The sequence below is a fragment of the Colias philodice genome, chromosome 3, assembly GCF_061535455.1.
Source record: "Colias philodice isolate Cphi_HAF_F1 chromosome 3, ilColPhil1 Martin Lab GWU primary, whole genome shotgun sequence".
Classification (NCBI taxonomy): domain Eukaryota; kingdom Metazoa; phylum Arthropoda; class Insecta; order Lepidoptera; family Pieridae; genus Colias; species Colias philodice.
This window is the reverse complement of record NC_143088.1, coordinates 9,342,615-9,362,983: the sequence shown is the minus strand read 5'-3', so window position 1 is coordinate 9,362,983 and position 20,369 is coordinate 9,342,615. Positions and strand designations below refer to the sequence as shown.

The 20,369-nt window shown below is 31.8% G+C and overlaps 3 protein-coding genes across 3 annotated transcripts in view; 1 reads left to right on the top strand and 2 right to left on the bottom strand.

The window, feature by feature from the left end:
• Nucleotides 1-20,369, top strand: part of LOC149489904 (uncharacterized) — a 97,326-nt gene that overhangs the window by 21,512 nt on the left and 55,445 nt on the right. The window lies entirely within an intron of this gene.
• Nucleotides 12,794-13,510, bottom strand: LOC149489908 (uncharacterized). Its single transcript, XM_089714683.1, has 2 exons — nt 13,463-13,510; nt 12,794-13,395 (listed from the first exon to the last, which is right to left on the bottom strand). The coding sequence occupies exons 1-2, from the start codon at nt 13,508-13,510 to the stop codon at nt 12,811-12,813; spliced, it is 633 nt and encodes a 210-aa protein (XP_089570809.1). The 3' UTR covers nt 12,794-12,810.
• Nucleotides 14,080-15,213, bottom strand: LOC149489907 (uncharacterized). Its single transcript, XM_089714689.1, has 2 exons — nt 15,160-15,213; nt 14,080-14,367 (listed from the first exon to the last, which is right to left on the bottom strand). The coding sequence occupies exons 1-2, from the start codon at nt 15,211-15,213 to the stop codon at nt 14,080-14,082; spliced, it is 342 nt and encodes a 113-aa protein (XP_089570815.1).

Here is a 20,369-nt window from a genome sequence, read left to right as displayed (position 1 = left end):
GTAATTTATCCCAAACGACGGATTTGACATGTAAGTAGCAAAATAACGAGCTTATTAATATTTAAGAAAAGGATGATTGTATCTCTATAACTTTAAAGTGCCAACCCTACATAAATAAAAGCCGTATGTATTTACTTCCCTAATAGGATAATTGTGAGTAATGGGGGACATTTCACTGAAGCATTTGAGTATCTGATGGACATTGTAATAGAAATTGATTTATTATAGAACAGGCAAGTTCAAAATAATTGCATTAGGGTTCTCAGTTACAAGTAATACAATGTATTTCCTATTAGTTATTGCTTGTTACGTTTTTATAACCCATAGTTTTAATGATACTAGATAAACATTGTATGCATAATAAAAATACAAACATTTTTGCAACTATTTTATGTAAAAAACAAATAACGAGCTTTCTAGTTCATAGTAGAGGTCTAATCATAAAGCTTATTTCGCTCATAATTTCCCTGAAATATTTATTTTCCTGTTCTATAACACACGTGGAAGTATTGATAGTACTGTCTTCTAGATTGCATAGCAGTTTTTATTAGAATTGTAATATTTTTTTCATTTGTTAATTAAATAAGTTAATACTTAACATTATATTATGTTTGTTTTATTTACCTCCTGTCTATAAAAGTAGCATGAGGATAAATTAAATAAGGAAAAAAGTATTGCGGTATCGTGTTAGAATTCGTTATGGTTGTTTAGTCATATATCTGTGACAAAAGAATCACAAACTAAATGCAATATTAAGATTTAGGTAGTAGTAGGTACGACGGATTAGCGCCAAGCGGGCCGCTTGCCAATCTTCATAATCATCTTGATCATATTTGCATCCGAACTTTCATATTTTTGGCAGAGATACCACTACCGCATGTTAGTGGAGTTTCACTAATTGATGACATTTTATATGCAGATCTTTTGCATGGTATTAGAAAAATTTCACTCTCATTTTATGAAATGGTCAAAGGTGAATGAATTTTCTGAATAATAAGGCGAGGTACCTAACTCCGTGCAAGACATGTTAAAAATATGTAATGATGATTCAAAAGTGCGTTTAAAAGAAGTCTAATTCAATAAATATAAATGTTTGAGTTTTGAGTTTGAGTTTGACAGCTAATATGAATAGAGTCTTCATTATATAATCAATTGCTCTTGTTTTATTTATGTCCGCGAGAGCAGAAACAAAATATGTACTTAATAAACATGTATATCAACTTTCTTTATTTATTATCATCTAGCTGCTGCCACGCTACACCGTGGGAGCACCGTTACATGGATGAGAATTGAGGGCAAATATTTAAAACCAATCCTTTATGCTCACATTTTCAGAAACTTGCCGTGTCACATCGTGTAAAAATTTGAGCTCAACTAGTCATCAGTTTTTAAAGTGAGCACATAATAAAGATTTCTATAAATAGAATTATATGTTCTCCATATACATATCCATATTTAATTTTGTGTGGATATCCAGCGCTTTTATAAAAGAGAAGTCTAATTAATGCACGTAATTAATAATTATGCCTATGGAAATTTCTATAAATTAAGTATAAAATGAATCTGTTTTCAATTCAGAAGACCGTCTCTATTTCTGCAAGTTATCAATGATTTTTTATATATATAGCTAAATAATAAAAAATAAGTAGTACCGAACCCAAATGTTAAAACTGTCCATCGAAACCAACATTTAATACAAATTTAATGACACAACATCCGACATTCGCTATAACTGACCTTAGTCACGCTTCGGTAGCCCTAATACATTATAGACATGCTCAGATCACATAATTACGGCAAGCCCATTCCGTGCATTACCTAACAATGAGATAGAGTTAACAATGACTATCAATCTTTACGTTTGTCATTCGATCTCAAAACAATGGCTGGCGTCACATTTATGTTTTTATCTGGTGATGGATGTTGCATTGTGACCAGTGCCAATAATAGTCCGGGATACATCGCCCATTTTTGCAAGTGATTACTATCAAGCTAATTTTTCGTGAGTAGCTTTATTTTGATGAGATATTTTATAATTTCATGTACGAAACTCTCGATTGTGGTAGCTTACAGAGGTATCAAGGATAAAAATTTTTGATTTGACGGTTCTCAAATATTTATTACGCAATTTGTAGGACAATATGTCTGTTGAATTATATAAGTATTAAATAAGTGAAAATAAAAAAATCAGCTGGTTAGTAATCATTTATGATGACTTCGTTATCGATACACATTGGAAAGGGGGACTCTTTGATCAAACCATAGATTTTGTAGGACAAATATTTTTTCGAATAATTTAGATAATTATCTTGAGATTGAACAAAAAAAAACATTCAGTTAGTAATTAATATTTGAGAACCATCAAATCAAAATATTCTATCCTTGTTTCCTCTGGTAGCTACCACAATCGAGAGTTTCGTACATGAAATTATTGGACATCTCATCAAAATAAAGCTACTCACGAAAAATTAGCTTGATAGTAATCACTTGCAAAAATGGGCGATGTATCCCGGACTATAATACATTTGCCAGTATTGTCAAGCTAAGAATGGGGACGTAATCAAAATGTATTTTAAAATAGCTATTTTAGATTAAGATAAATAGTATCGGATAATATTTAGAATAGTGAATGAATTTATTGATTGATAATTTCTCGCATTTTCTTGATCTATATAAGTTTGGGGCTTCATTCGTCCTGCCTTTCTATTCTAGACCATAATATAACTGCAGCAAGGAGCGATGAAAATAATTTTTACGGGAATAGTAATGTAAGCTAACCACTAAACAATCACGCAGGAATGTGTTTTTCTACTTGTAGGATAATATTATGGAAATGCTGGTGGAAACCGTGTGCTCATTATTGAAGTGAAAATTTTTTAGGCGCGTTGAGAGTAAAATTTCAAGGTCGCGTCATGGAGTAAGGCAATGATTTTGGTATCTTTGAATATGGTCAAAGAAGTTTTACTCCTGACACGTGTGATCTGCACACACCTTGCACACACGCTTTTTTATATTTTTAATACTTCACTGACACATGATCCAACACAAGATTAAAGAGCACATATTTTCATCGTATTTCAATATCTAAAGGATACATTATACCAGAAACGAACGACAGGATGTTGTATTTCCTGGTATTCCCGTGTAATATTTACAAGATTCTTGTGTTTTATTTTTATGCAACAGATTGGTAATATGTAGGTACTTCTGTATTTTAAAATAATTTTTCTTTTCAAAAATATTTAGGTTATTTCCAGACTCTACACATATCTACTGATTAAAGCTCTCGTTCGGACTAGTAGTAAAATAGGATAAGTACGATGATTTTCATCAATATTTAAATTATCTAAACGAAAAGAGATATTTTGTACCGCTTTATTTATTACTGGATATAAATTATCTCTTTTCGTTGCACGTACACCAAGCAGATTATAATGCGGCTACACGTTTATAAACAACTACATAGTCCGAAACAAAACTAATAAACAATTTCAACAAAGTTACATGTTAATCCATATGGATAATGCGACATTGGAAGTAGAAACTAAAATAATACCCAGTAAAAGTTTGCGCTTGTCGTTAAATTCAAAATTCGGTTCGAACAGTTGACAGCTTGACAACGTTGTAGTTAAATATTCACGAACTCAGTTATTCTATCTCTACATAGATGTTGATTTTAAATTCAAGTTGTTTAGTATTTTAGGAGACTAATTACCAGCATACAAATTTAATTTGTCTTGTACGTGAAGCGATTTTCTGTATGTTTAGTTATTTTCCTAATGATAAAGGTAAATCAGTCGCACAGTGTGCGCTCGCGCCGGCGCAATGATGTAACACCAAGGTCGCATAGTGTCATTCCAACCGGTTTCCTTGCCGCGTTTTTGTGTTGTTTTTTTTTTTAATTTTTCGATACCTGTCATTATTCATGTCTAAGTTAATTAACTCTGTATTATAATGTTTTTGTGAGAGCTTCCGCTGATTGTTATTTTTTAAGTTATTTCTAGGGTTTTTGTAAATTCATTTGCGCTTACGATTTTTCTAACTAAGATAGTGGAAAAATTAAAACGTCGTGTTAAAATCTCAAGAAATTCATGAGTGGTCTAAGCGGTTAAATTTGTGCACTTTCTCAATGTCAGGTCGAGTTGACAATGACCTAGATTTTGCTTTTATTAAATAAAACATTTTGTTGTTTACATTTTAGGTATAATATATCATAATAAATAAATTGACATCGCTTTAATTTAACTATAACTAGTTACCCAATATTTGTTTTTTTTTCCTAAATATTTTATTATAAGGAAAACTAGATTATGAGAATGTTTTTAAAGATTTTGTAAAAAAAAATTGTTTTTGTCTTATACGAAAAACATAAAACAAGATTACGAGATTATTTGCATAATAAGAAAAGCAATAATTAAATAAAAAGTAATAGTTTTGTTTCAAGTAAAACTGTAATAAGAACATTGTGCCCGTTAAGGTTCTTAGCAGCGAAAACAAAGAGTCTAAGTCTAGATTATAGGAAGCCATTCAGCTGCAGTTCGTGTGGAGAATACCTACTCGTTAATAATTTAGAGCAAACGTGGTATGTTTGGGTTAATGCCTACTTATCGTAATACCTTTAATTGTTCTAGACACTTCGACGGCACACACGGTATTGAAAGAAAAAAGAAATTCAACAACAATTAGCTTTTATTCATAAATACATAACATAATATTTCATCAAACAAGGAGCTTAGTAACTATGACTTAACCACTGGAAAATAGATATCTAAGTAATATTGTAAAACTTATTGCAATAGATATCCCTTTATCCAACTGCTATATAATATTCTTCAAGTTCATCGGGGTAAGATACAGATTTATATGGATCAATAATCTCAGAATTAGCCCAAGATGGATCGTCTAAAGACATTTTAAATGGGGCAGCCGTACTCAACACAAACGCACTATTTTCTTTTATTTCAGGGTATACATCAGTCGTAAACTCATCATCTAATTTAAAAGTTACATGCTCATCGTTGATGGTATTCTTATCGCCTCTATCAATATGTGTTTTATTAGAATCTGTATCATTACTACATGATATTACAGCAACTTTATCTAGCGTTCTGACATCACATTCGTTACTCTGCCCGAGGATCGACGCATTATTTTTATCATATATCTTTCTGTCATCGTAAATAAACGCACGTGGTGATAATGTTGTGGCGTCTGGCTTTGTATTGATAACGTCTGTCAAGTGTGATGAACTTGTTGTATCTAATATAATAGATTGCGAGTAATGGTTTATATTGCATGAATCACTTGAACTTTTTGTTGATAGAGTCTGCTGAAAATTAACAATTATTTCTGGTTTCTCGGTTAATGGACTAAAACAATTTATCCACGATTGTGTTATATTATCAGCTACTTCGCAAGAAAGCTCATGTGGTGTTCGTTGTGTCGTTGCATAGTAATTGTTATGGAACAACGAATAAAAATCGTAGTCGTCCGAATTGGAATGTGAATAACGTAATATATCTTTTAGTATATCGCTTTCCGTCATATTAGGTAAACCATAATAATCGGTCGTCGTATTCGATTTATCAGACTTTAATATATTTTTGATTGATGCAATAGCTTTGTTCGCGATACTGGCGTATATTTTTGCATACAATGCGGTTTTAATTAGATCTTCCTTTTGTACACATTGTGGCATTGGTGTAGCCGTATAGACATTTTCAGAATTAATATTAATTTCAGGTTTTATTGTATCATAAAATTGTAATTCCTTTTGTCCAAAATCATAGTTCGTTGCATCAGGTTGATGTTTTAAACTATTTGCCTGGTTTGATACTTTTTTGGATACTTTGTTAATATTTTTTGAATTCTTACCCTTTCGTGCTGTATAAGATGATTGTGAACTGGCTCTATGAGCTGCTTTATAATCAGTGTTTATTTTATTTTTAGCACTTTCTGCTGTTGATTTTACAACTTTTGGAGGGCAATTCCAATAATTTGGTTGCCAAATATCCTTTGCTTTCTGTGGATATTCAACTTCAGGAAATACACCTATATCTCTGTAACTGGGAGCTGATGAAAATTCAACCATTGTTTTATTTTCAGGCCCCTGACGTAGAGGGTAATTTTGCGTTTTACCTGCCTTCCTATTTTTATTACTTTTTGTTGCATGTGAAATAGGGTATGGGGATTTGTTACTTTTAACTTTAGGAGAATTATATTTTTGAGGGAAATTTTTAGCACTTTCTCGAAAATGAAAAGGCATATTTGGTTCGGAAGCGGTAGGGTACTCGATTTCAGGAAAATTGAATTTTTCGCATAGATTTTCATGTTTTGCATTATTCATTGTCCTCGCTGGAGTATTTACGTTCTTTAAATTTGTTCTCAGCTTCGGTCTTGTCCCTGGTTCTGTTGAGTTAATATTTATGGATTTCTTTAATTTGTTTTCTAATTTTTGGGCCCGTGATAAATTTCTCGGCAAGCAATTAGCACTATTTATCTGCAATAGATAAAGTTATGTGTAAGTTAAATGAAATATAATTCCGAAAATCATTGCAGCTATAAAACATTAATATGTATATTAAAAACTTACCAATAAATACATGGCTATAAAAATAAATAAAGCCACTCTTTCACGAACAGCCATGCTGAAGTGTTAACAATACTCTTTATCACAATTATTTATAACACACATTTCAAATTATTTTCCTAGAAAATGGATGCGTTACCTAAATTAAATGCTTATCAGTGAAATATAGAACTATTATTACCTTTTATGTAATCAGTGTGTACAATGTATTGTAATCATTTGATTGTTATAAATTTGATCCAATAGATATGTTACTATTGCACGCATAAATTAAAACATCGATTATTTGGTAATACACTTTATTAAATAATTTAATAATATATATTTTTAATTATGATTATATAAGTTAGTAATCAGGACATGATGTAACTGCACTTTCTGTAGATAAATCAATATTGTTATAGTTTAGAAACGCTGATTCAGATGATACTCTTATACAGTCATCATTTTCAAGTCTTGCATCGCCCAAATCAACAGAGTTGATGCATATAGCGTTATTACAATATATCTTTTCACTTTCATCTTCAGATATAATATATGAGGTTGCAGTATTTTCAAATTCTGTATAGTTATAGAGTGGTGGTGGTACAATTTGTTCATCGTATTGTGGCATTTCTCCTAAATTTATTGTTTCCTCGATTAAAGGGAAATTGTAAGACATTGAATCTGTTATTTCACATGTTGCGTCCCCTGCGATATCATCATCGCTACGATTTTTATCAACAAAATCAGGAATATCATACGAAACGTCGTTCCTGGCCGCTATATCATTTTTAAGAACTTCAATATTAACGTTAATTGTAAGCGGAAGAGAAGATTCCGGATAATTGTTTAATTTTTCATTTAACAAAGATGAATATTTTTTGTTGCTTTTTTCTTCACACTCTTGAGTGTCTTTCGAATAATTTTTGCCAATAATTGGATTCATATTTTTGCTATCCAGATTTTTAGAATTATATCGAGTATTCTTTATGCAATTATCTATAAAGTAACTACAAGTATCTTGTTGGCACTCGTTTGATTTCGAAAAAAGATAGTTATAAGATTGTTTTACATCATTCTCGAACGGGCCCGTAATGCTATCTCGAAATTCTGATAAAAAGTAGTAAGGTTGTGTAGAATCTAATATGGAAATAGGATATATAGTTTCTGGGAAAATAGTTTCAGAAATTCGTGGTTCGAAAGGCGATAAAGTTGACCCTTCTTTTGTTGATGATTTCAAATATTTGCGGCACGGTGTGCGGTGAATGTTCGTTTTTAGGGTTCCGTAGCCAAAATGGCAAAAACGGAACCCTTATAGTTTCGTCATGTCCGTCTGTCCGTCTGTCCGTCTGTCCGTCTGTCACAGCCGATTTACTCGGAAACTATAAGTACTACAGTGATGAAATTTGATGGGAATATGTGTTGTATGAACCGCTACAAAAATATGACACTAAATAGTAAAAAAAAGAATTGGGGGTGGGGCCCCCCATACATGTAACTGAGGGATGAAATTTTTTTTTTCGATGTACATACCCGTGTGGGGTATCAATGGAAAGGTCTTTTAAAATGATATAAAGTTTTCTAAAAAACATTTTTCTTAAAGTGAACGGTTTTTGAGATATCAGCTCTCAAAGTCGTAAAAAGTATGTCCCCCCCCCTCTATTTTTATAACTACGGGGTATAAAATTCTAAAAAAAATAGAGGTGATGCATGCTAATTAACTCTTTCAACGATTTTTGGTTTGATCAAAGTATCTCTTATAGTTTTTGAGATAGGTTGATTTAACTGTAATTTATTATATTTGCTGCTACGGAACCCTTTGTGCGCGAGCCCGACTCGCACTTGGCCGGTTTTATTTGCTTTAGATTTGTTTGCACGTTAGCACTTTCTTTCCAAACGTTGGTTGTAACACCACTGACATATTCCTGTGAAAACAATAGAAAATAAACTATGAATAGCTAGGACACACTACAACGTAACGAAATTTAATAGGAAACTTACTTTCGTAACAATCACGACGATAAGCCATATCAATAGCATCTTGATGTGTGTAATAGTAACAAGAAAATCATTTCACAAATGTAAATAATAGAAAATAGAACAATTGCTTTTTTGTTTCAATAAAGATAATTGAACAATGCAAATTGTCTACAGTGACCTATATCTTAGTCATTAATAACAACATATTCACAGAAATATATTCTTTTATAGCTATAGGTACATAATAACTTACAAAATAAATTACATTATTTTGTTGCAACTTGGGGCGAAATGACTATAAGTGTATGTTATCGGAAATAAGTAAAACATTTCACATTATAGCCTAATTATTAAATGTATGTTATGTTTCGATGGTTTCAATACGATTAAAAGTTTAATATGTAAATTATAAATGATAAAATAGGTTCGGGTTTAAATTAAATTAGTCCAATACAAATAAGATACATATTTATTATGGCTTTTTATACACAAGCATTCGAAAACAGGCATATAAAAATACGATTCCTATTGGATTACAATTTACACTTTCTATCTATACTATCTTCGTCAGTTTTGGTATATTAAATTCAATACTTTCCATAATCTGTTAAAAATATTATCAAACTATTAAAATATATTTGCATTTGTGTCTTCAATACGCCAATCCAATTTTTTCAACCATACGTAATTGTGACAAAAATATAAGATTCCAATAAAAAAGTTAAAAAGCTATTTCGCTGAAATGTGCCATCTAATATATTTCTAAATCCGGTCGAAGCAATCTCATAGAGATTGGTAATCGATTATTTAGATTTTCGCTGAGGCTTGCATGCCTTTAAATTCGAGACGAACGTGATTTAGTGTAGCATAAACAAATCCGAACAGATTTAAGGCGGGCTTTTTTTAAATGAGGTTTAATAGGTTTTAATGTCACTGGCCTAAAATATATGCTGAAAATTTATGATTAAAAAAAATAAAGAAAAATTAGCATCGCTGGCATCCGCAGCCGCCACAACCGCAGTTGTTAAAGCCACCAGCGTAAGGAATTGGGATGGGGATTGGGGCTGGAGGCTGGGCCATTCCTCCGAAACCGCCACCATTTCCGAGCAGAGCCATCAATAGAATCGGCAGCAGAATTTCTAGATCGTTATCGTCATTGTCTCTGTATATAGCGGGATGTCCATAGGGTCCATGTCCGTATGGGCCGCAGTTGCCCAAGACGGTCTGAAATAAAAACCAAATTAAGTATACATGTTGTTATGCATATTAGACTGCTTACTCATTAATCTACAAATAATGTTCATTGTTTTATATACTACAATTTTACAAACAATAATTGGTAAATTGGAACCTACCTTGACGATGAGTAATAAAGCAAAGAGGATTGTAACTTTCATAGAAGCCATTTCCATTTTTATGAAATTCAAAGAAATTGTTTCCTTTTATATACTGTTGTCCTTGTCCTATAATATTTAGCAATGCATCGGATTTCGTAAATAGGTATATGTGTCAACAAGAGCACGTAGATAGAAACAAAATAGTTAGAATTCTATTACAATAAAAATAAATTCACGGTAATGATAAAGTATATCAACATATTCTTAGTTATATAGAGTTTTATTTCAATTGAAAATACGATTTAATAATAATAACTACTTAACCTCATACTTAACCTAGTAAGTAAGCAATTTTATTTTTTTGTTCCAGTAGCTAGATATATATTTATATTTCTTCGAATATGCTTGTTGAGTTTTGATTTCCTTAGTTATTGCAGCTCATTTAATATATCTATAAGAAACATTTTTTTTTTCAAATTAGATTTAATATTTAATAGGCATCAGACGAGGAAACCTATAAAAAGCCGCAGACATTAACGTTTCTAGATCATTCATTTTAACGGAAATATATTAATTTTTATCTATATTTTTAGAGCCGTAACCGGATAACAAAATGACAATCTACAATATTTTAACTATTTTCTTATTCATTATAATAATATACAATATTGACTAAACCTGTAAAATAAGCTCTACAAATAACTACCAAGATCAAAATATACATTCAACCTAATTGCTTTGTTTTCACAAAACTTCAACACTAAATTAAAAACAAATATATATCTTTCCGGCCTTTATTTGCATATTCTGTGGCATAATCTCTTCTAACAAAAGATATAACCTAATTCATTACTTCGTGTATTTGATACTTTACAATAATAAATATTTAGCGAAACAGCTGTAGAGTAAATTAATTATGAACAAATTTCTGAATTTAAACTTTTGTACAAGCTAGTTACGAATTTTAGAGTGATTATTGTTAATTAGATACATATTAGACACGGAGTTAATCTTATTATAAATAACTGACTTAGTAAGAAAGTTAACAATAAATATGAATATGTTTTTGATGATTAATTAGTGAGAAAAAGAGACTATTTTATCACGCTTTTATGAGCTACACCCACGGACCCAGACTTCACTTATATGTTTGTGTGTCTGTCTGTCCGACTCCTTTTAGATTTTGATCGATGACAATACAATAATTTCATGAGTTTATCTTAGTATTTTTACTTAGATTTTTTATACTGTATTTATTTTATTCTAAACAAGATTGCTTGAGTGTATATATGTATGTTGAAACTAAATGTAATTTTCGTTAGACAACCTCTATAAATCAATTTGTAGTCCCCAAAACCCCTTCAAACCTTGCTAATAACATTTTCGAGGAAATCGATATTACATCTATTTAGCAGGATTCTCCTTGCTTAATTAACATTTCGATTGAAAATTATTTCGTTGATAATTTCCATAACACAAAAATACCTTGTATCAGATTTTTGTGCACAAAATCTCAATGATTTTAACAGGTTAAATTAATAAATAAAACAGAATAAAGCTGCATATTCTCACTATATTTATTCATATTTTGCACAATCGATACGAGCAATCATCTCTTGGGAACTGTTTTGATTGATACAGCGTTATTAGATCTGCAAGCTGCATTGCAGTCTTAGTTGCGGCAACAGTTTGCCATTCCACAAGAGCAGCATGGTACAGGGATCGGATAAGGGATGTATGTGGGAGCATCGTTGTCACCACGAGCTAGCAGAATCTCCAGCCAATCACGTAAGTCGAATTTGTCGTCATCTTTTATGATGATGACTATTGGCTGGTTATTCGGGGCTGATGTAGCTGGGTTATAAGCCGAGGATTCCATGTAGTTGCCCATACCATATTCATATCCCGGTTGTTCATACCCGTAGCCTGAACTGCATCCTTGATAGCACCTTCCAGCAACCGTGAAACAAAACTAAACTTGTATTAGTTATTGTAAAGATAATGCGTCTTTTTGCTTTATTATATTAGGTTTACATATTTACCTTCCACAAGAGGAGTCCTAGAAGAATTTTTCCAACCATGGCTACGTACTCAGTAAGCCCATTGAAATGATTGAAAAATATGGACAACTATTTATATAAGAAATACTAGTAAACGTTTGTACCTATCTACGTTGTCTATCTCCAGTATAGTTTTGCTATTGTGATGATTTTGAAGTTTTGAAATAGTTGCACAATTTTCAAGAGTTCTCAGTATGTTTGATAACGTAGAGGACAGACACCATTGACCATTGTCAATATTTGTATATTATAGAACGTAATAGAACCGTGAGAAAACGTTATGTATGTAATATGGTTGTATTTTAAAGTGAAACTTTTATTACATCGTCTCAAACTTTTTGGTCTGTGTAGTGTATCGCGGCTGCCGAGTAGGTATACCTACTCGGCAGCCGACCGTCACGCGACATGCGCTACACAAAGCAGTGTTCGGAACCGTTCGAACAGTTTCACTTTTACCGTGGTTTCATAAAACCACACAACATTTTTTTTTAAGTTTGAAGGTCATATACTCAATTTTTTTAAATAGGTATCTATTTTAATGTTTGCTAAACTCTGGAATTTCCCCAGAAAGGTTTAATTTGTACAACTAGTAAAATATGACAAAATATGTTATTAGGTAAAATCAAAATTAATGATTTCATATTTAGAACCCTTTCGACCTCTGATTTGGAATAACATCTACTCGTGAAAAGTAATAAATTAAATCTAGGGATTAAAAATGGTTCAATCATCCATAAATAAAATATTTCATTATTAGCTGTTGCTCTTATATTTATTTCACGTTAAAAATTAAAACTCGTAAGGTATGCAATGAATCAAATTTTATTTCAAGAATATTACAAGGATTCCAATTGCGTATTTATTAATCGGCTATGATATGTAAGGTGACTTCATTGTCCCTTCCATTCAAAGCTTGTATCGCTGGTGATTGCATGATAGTGATATCGTCTCCATAACTCTGAGTAGAGTCCATAATTCCACACGAGGCCTGAACAGGCACAGGGTATGGTATGTAATTAATAGTACTTCCCGAATTATTGTCGTCACAACTGCATCTGTTGTCATTATATCCAAAACCTGTAGGAACAGGGTAGAAAGTATAAGGCATCGGTGCAGGGTACGAGCCATAACCACCTGAATTTCCTTTGTTTCTCATTGCAAAGAGTAAGAAGTAGAGTAGATGGTGCCAATCGTCGTCGTCGTCATCTTCGTAGATAATTGGTGGCATGTAATTCATCGGAGGATAAGGTGGGTAGTTTGGTTGCTGGTTGTAGTCGTGCGAGGCTGGAGCTCGCTCAGAAGAACTTTCAAAGGATAACAGTGGTTTAATTATCGCCGGTATAATGAATTGGCTTATTGGCTGGATCATTGGTGTGGCTGTAGCTACAGCAGATGACGGTTGCGAAAGATACTCCACGCGACCACATTGAGCGGCTACATTGTAGACCTAAAAGAGTTATTATTCATTATTGTACATTCGAAAACATTTTAAAAAAATTTTTACGATACTTTACCTCCACTGAAATAGCCGCCACGAAAAGAATTATCCTTAGTGACCCCATTTTGAAATATCATTGACCAAGTTTAGGTATTGCATTCTTTTTTATAGTAATGATTTCAAAACAAAGCATGTACTTAATTGACGAGCATTGTGAAATGTTAAAATGTATGGATAAACACGTATTCACATTAAATGTGTCTCTAAAATTTATTAAATTATTATTTCATATTTAAGTAGATGGCTTTGCCATGTTTTAACAATAACACGTCATGTTCGTAAATTTTAAAGCAAATACTATTGTTTACCTGTGAAATTTAATATATTGTGGACTGCTGAATACATTACATTCAAGGTAAAACTTCTGCTTGTTATAAAAACTTTGCCAAGTTCCGGCTAGTACCTATGCATAATGTACTAAGGTAGTTTTTAATGTTTTGGCGGATTTACTTTTTCACATTAGATATCAAATCATCAAATTCTCATTGATATCAAATCATTGAATAATCTTTGTGAATTATAGTGTGTAGATTTTATTTATAATTTAGAATTTCTATACGAATGGTCGTAAGCCATACTTCAATTATCAGTGTTGTAAAATTAAACAAAGCGTAATGGCAAAATAAGTTTATTTTAACAAACAATAGGGTTATTTATGCCGATTGGAATGGGAAAGGGTATGGGAATTGGGCTGTCATTACTGCAGCAGCAGCAGCCATTACAACAACAGGGTCCTGGATTGACGTACCCTGGATAAGAGTTTCCGAATCCACCATCAGTCATCATCAGCAGAATGATGGGGAGGATATGCTTCCATGAGTTCTTCTCTTTTGATTTGACCACTATGGGATAAGGTGGGTAGCCTGGGTAACCAGCTGCGGAACTATCGTACCATCCTGGACATTGAGATGCTACGAACACCTGAAATTTTACGTTTCAATATAAATTTTATATGCAGTCAATAGTGCGCTTGGACAGTACAATTATTGTTATATATGATACAATCAATATTGTGGCTAGGAAGAACAATGCTATGTATTGTGTTTTTAGTTCGTAGATTTTACATGGTTAAAAAAATTAAAGGTTAGTAAAATGTAGAGATATAAATTTTTTAAAACTTTGTTAACTCAAACGGAAGATTTTGTAATTAGTAAGTATTGTATTTTACATCAAATTTAACATTTATGTTTTTACAATCACAAAGAAACTGAAGTATAATGTCTGTTATATGCCTTGTTTTCCTTATTATGGTACCCAATAGAAATGGAAATACCCTTATATATTCAACAGGGCTCTCTTTTTATTCGTTCCTTATTGTTCAGGAGTTTTATAGTCAAATTTGCCATAATTTTCTACTACGTTATAAACTCAGTGATTTGGACGTCCCAATTTGACTTAGCATAAATTCCGCTCTTCCGTTAAATAATAGACGAACATTGCAAGGTACACTAGCAAACATAGCGCAATAATTAAAATGTAATTTTCAGTGATTAAACTACGAATTCGGCGGAGAACTGACTCGAATGAAATTGACTTTTTAACAGTTCTTTAAAAAAATCTCAATTTAAATTCCCAAAGTCCTCCTACGCAAATTCCAACAAGATACCTACTGCCTTTAGAATATATCTTAGAAATTGACGATAGTAATAGTGATATTTCTAAATATAGAAACAGAATATCTTTGTAATATAGGTAATAAAACTAATAACTCACATCGAGATTGGCCAAAAGGGCAAATGTACAGCAAAACCACCATAAAGGCGACATGTTTGTATATTTGTACTATTAATTCGATTGCCCTTTACGTTTTATATCATAATATTATTATGTATTATCGAATTAAGTAATCTGATGTCCACATTTCTTAGTACTTACGTTACAATATCCAATAATAATTGCGTAAATAATAATAAATACTTGCAATTTTCACACTACTAACATAATTATTGTTCTTTAAAATGTTTCGAAACAATGTAATATAATTTAAAAATAATTTTAATTTTACGCACATAAATAAAACACGTAAGATTCCGCAAAAACTTTATTACTATACACAACTATGTTATAGCTCACACACTTAAATTACCTACTGAGATATTAATTCTAAATTATTATTTATAAATAATTTAGTTAATGATTAATCTTATTTTTGTGACTCATACGTTTTACAAACTTTTAATTTTCAGTCCCTCTTTGCGATAATGTACATCAGGAGCGGTAGGATTTCCTTCACATTGTTCCTTTGGTTGTAATTGTAAGTGTACGGTATGGGAACTATTGTAGGTAGAGGCGCAGGCGCATTTGCACAGCCACCACAACTGCAGGCATTGACATCTGTTACCTTTGAGTTACAAGTAGGATTAATATACAATCTATACTTATATAATAAAGCTGAAGTGTTTGCTTGGTAATGGTTGAACTAGCTAATCTCAAAAATAAGAATTGAAAAAATATTTTTAGATAGTCCATTTATGATTTATCGAGGAAGGCATCACATCACGCTCCGACCAATGAGAGTGAAGCAACAGTGAATAATAATGCATCTTTGAATATGTACATAAATTAATCTTTAAGATCTTTAAGCCTATTTTTAAAACAATTAATAATTTACTAATTAAATATAAGTATATATAATGCAATTTCATTTTAAAATCAGTTCTAGCAATTATTAAATCAAATCAATAGCTTTTTAGATATGAAATTAATTAGTTTTCCATTTTTTTAAAGTTTCATCCTACGCGAGGAAAACCGTTGAGGTCATTTCGGACGTTAATTAATAATATAAAAGAGGAAAAACATTTGAAAACAGTGATGTTTTTCTGTGGTTATTTAGAAGATTTAATTTTTACGTAAATGTTGATCTTTTGAAAAGGAGACAATTTTTTTTGTTTGGAGAATAGGCCCACCTCAATTTCTTAGCGTATATTAATGAAATGTGTGTTAATTTGTTCCTTGAAGTCCCCAGATTAAAGTGGTGACATTACTTTTACATGATTTAACCGGAATCTTTGGAAATACGTGTGCAAACATTCACCTCATTACTACATAAAAACTAACTGATAATGAGCGATTTGTCTTGTGTGACCCATCCGAATCATTGGGTACAATATAATATTTAAATAAATGAATAAATAAATATAATATTATATTAAATTAAATTAATAATATTAGAAAACATCATTTACCTACATTGTCACGATTCCAAGCTCGGAAATCGGACACAACGAAGGTACTTATAGAAAATAGATATAAGTGGGTGTACCTCAAGTTACTGGACCTTGATGCGATTTTAGCGATTGGGAAAACTGATTCAATAAGAAATTATTAGTTAAGTAGGTAGGTATTTAGGTACGTGATATTTTATGACTAGGAGTAGGTACATAATATTAGGATAGGTATCCATTTGCACAGCTATTCTATTATTCATGTTCAATTGTAATATTAAACGCTCTTAAGTTGTAGCAATTTCATTTTAAAATAGGTAAAAAAAACATTGTTTACATTCATTGCAAACATTGACGCAGGGGGCTACGACAGGAGGAATCCCGAATCTGACATATTCCATCAAAGCAGCCAATTGAGCAGCCAATAGATATAAGTTATAACGTTTCGTTACACGGATTTTTTTAGCTGAGTAGAAAAAAATTGTTTTATTTGATAAATGACAGGATTTAAAATCGCTATCAATCATATTCTTCCATATAAATAAGAATAAAAACAGTTTCTAAAGTGGTTTATTGAAGGCAATTTTTTTCGCTTTTTTGTTTTATTTTAATTCTATCGATAAAAACGTTTCGTTCCAGTTTTTTTTATGTTGGCCATTGTTCTTGGTTTGTTGACAGCACTACAGCAGGGATGATATCAAAATAAGGCTTTTTAATTCGATTTCATGATTCCGGTTTCGTTTGTAAAACAACGAAGCTTCAAAATTCATAATATAATTTTATATTTTTACACGTTTTTTTTATTACTATACGTTACCGAGTCTTGGTGGGCCCACAAAAAATAGTCTCCTTTGATTCCCCCAAGAAGAATCGTAATACTTAAACCCTATTATACACCATACCTTAAACCATAGGTAGGTACTTTTAACTTAAATTTATCTTTTCGTTTTTAAATTCTATGTATAAAATATTATGTATTATGTAAGTGTTCGAAATTTGTGAGCGAGTAGGTACGATTCTATCTGTTAGAGCCAACCACGTCCATTATCCAACGGCATGGAATAACTAAATTTTTCTCTGTGATTGGATGCTCGATCTAAACGAGCTCGCAGTGACCTACAAATGCAAAATTGAAAATAAAAACGATGTTTTGGAAAATACTGCGATTAACATATTCTACTACAAAATGATACCTAACTAATAATGTAAGTAATTCCCATGCGAAAGTATGAATAAAACAAACACTTACATTCAAAATAACAATGGTGATGAACGAAAGAAACCAAACAGCTGAACCCATCGTGTAAATATTATGAAGAGAATATTATATAAATGATGCAAGCTACGCGAATTTATACATAATTTTTATCTTTTCACATTATGTCTTTGTGTGAGTGCTTTTGTTGAGTCTAGCATAATAAATTGAACATAGATTTGAGTGTAAAATAAACAAAGCGAACCGTATTTTATGACTCATGTTAGTAATTCCGTCAGACGAAGATATCTATACAGTACGTGCTCAAGATATTTCTTGTAAATATAAGGGGTTAGACTTGGGCTCTAAGAGACATAATGAAAAAAAACTCAGATATTCCAATTGAGGGGAAGAAGAAGATATTTAATGCATGCATACTACCAAGCATGACGTATAGACGTCGTTTTAACCTCTCCCCAAATTGTTAAATTAATTATTAAATATTTTAATGGCATAGCTTTACAAAAGATTAAACATAATTAAATAGGTACAAGGAGCAAAATAAAATACTTTTTATGAAAAACAAAATAATTTATTTAATAAATAAAATTAGTTAATCTAACAACATTTACTTTGACTCGTCCTCATTATCATCTTCTTCATGATACTCCAAGGATTCGTCGTCCTGAGCTTCTGTACTCACGTCTGGAATTTTATTTTTCAATTTTCCAGCTAATTTCGGTTCTCTTACATTTCTAGTTGTCTCCATTTCATCAGAATATATTTCGATAGCTGGACCATCTTCACTAAGCGGGTATTTCTTTTGTTTGGAATAACTGCTTGAAATTTGAGGTTTCTTTGCTCGTTTCTTCTTACACTCACAGTCACAGCCGGGATGGCATGGGCAAGAGTTCCTTTCCTTCAATAAATTAATTAACAGAGGAAGTATTGTTTTCAGAGTTGATGATTTTGAGTTCTGACCGAGATCGGAGGTGACTATTGTATTCACTGGATAACTCTGAACTACTCTGTATTGTGGTGAGCTTGTTTGAAGAACTGGAAGATACGCCGAAGACAGAGGATCCTGTGTATTTAAAATAATATCATTTTGTCCTATCATAATACTTTGACTAGGATCGAAACTTGGGTAATAGTTTGAAACAGATGGCTGAGAAAATGAATAGGGATTGAAACTTGGGGCAGGACTATACATTTGTGAAGCTTCCATGACACCTAATGGAATTGTGACGGGTGTGGAACAACCCGAAGTTGAAGGAATTCCATAATTTGAGTTCACGGAATAAGATGAAATAGCTTGAGGTGTTTGTAGAGAATATTGCATAGGCATGCTAGTTTGAGAGGGCAATTGATAGGACATTTGTTGTCCTTGTAATGGATTAATTGCTGGAGCCGAGAGAATATTGTAATTTTGTACTGGTTCTGATAAACTTAAAGAAGGCATGTTCCCAGGAACTGGCGTGTTGTACGGTGTAGCACCAGGTACGTTTTTAGGCAAGTTGTTAGGTTGTTGTTGCAAGTTTGTTAACGACTGCATATTCATTTTCTGCAACGCCATTGATTGTTGAAAATTAAAAGGTTGTTCAGGTGGGGTATTTCTAGCATTTAGAGGATTGTTCGACTGCTGGTTGTTTCCTGGTAATTGCTGGCTTCCTTGAAAATTAGCCGTGTTCCCGATGTTTCCATGTCCAGTAAAGTTCTTCAGAAATGATGTCGTTGGACTGCTTTGCAGGGCTGGTGTTCCAAGTGGCTTTTTACCGAAATTATTTTGATTAAAAAAATTGCTTGGCTGCCCAAAGCAAGTCTGGAAAAAAGAAAAAAATAATAATTATAAACTTCAATACACAACACAATAGTAGTAAATATAAATAAAATAAGATTAATCATTACATAAGTGTGAAGATATATTAAGAGAGACGTGAACAATATGGCGGAAGCCATTGTAAAAAGGTATAAAATGCGCATGTTTCAATAAGTACATATGATTATATATTTTGTATTAATATGTTATGTAATCTTCACACAGTTATCTGTTGTTGCAAGTAGCTTATCAATTACTACATCTGATTATTTTCTCGTTTTATCACGTTTATATTGTTTTATCTGTTTCAGTTGCATAATTTTGGAGATGCTTTTAAAGAAAATGTAAAACGTGTTCCTTATGCATATTAGAACCTATTTTAAACGTAACAAAAATGTGTGAACTAAATATTTTACATATTAGAGTAATCACAATAACGTAAACTAATTAGGTATACATATGCAGGCTATATAGTCAGAGATTTTGTAAATTGCTCAACTAATGAATTCACTACTCAGAAAACTCCCAGCCTGTACTTTTAACAAGCAAAACTTTGGTAAACATTTTATAGTTCTTTATTGCTGGTGAATTCAATAATTTTAATTTGTTGTTAAATTCTATAAATAAAACATTCTCGATTCTCTCGTAGGTATAAAACGCCGGCCAAGTGCGAGTCGGATTATTTCACCCATGGTCCGTACAAGCTTGTTTTTTTATTATATACATATTATGTTGTAAATTTAAA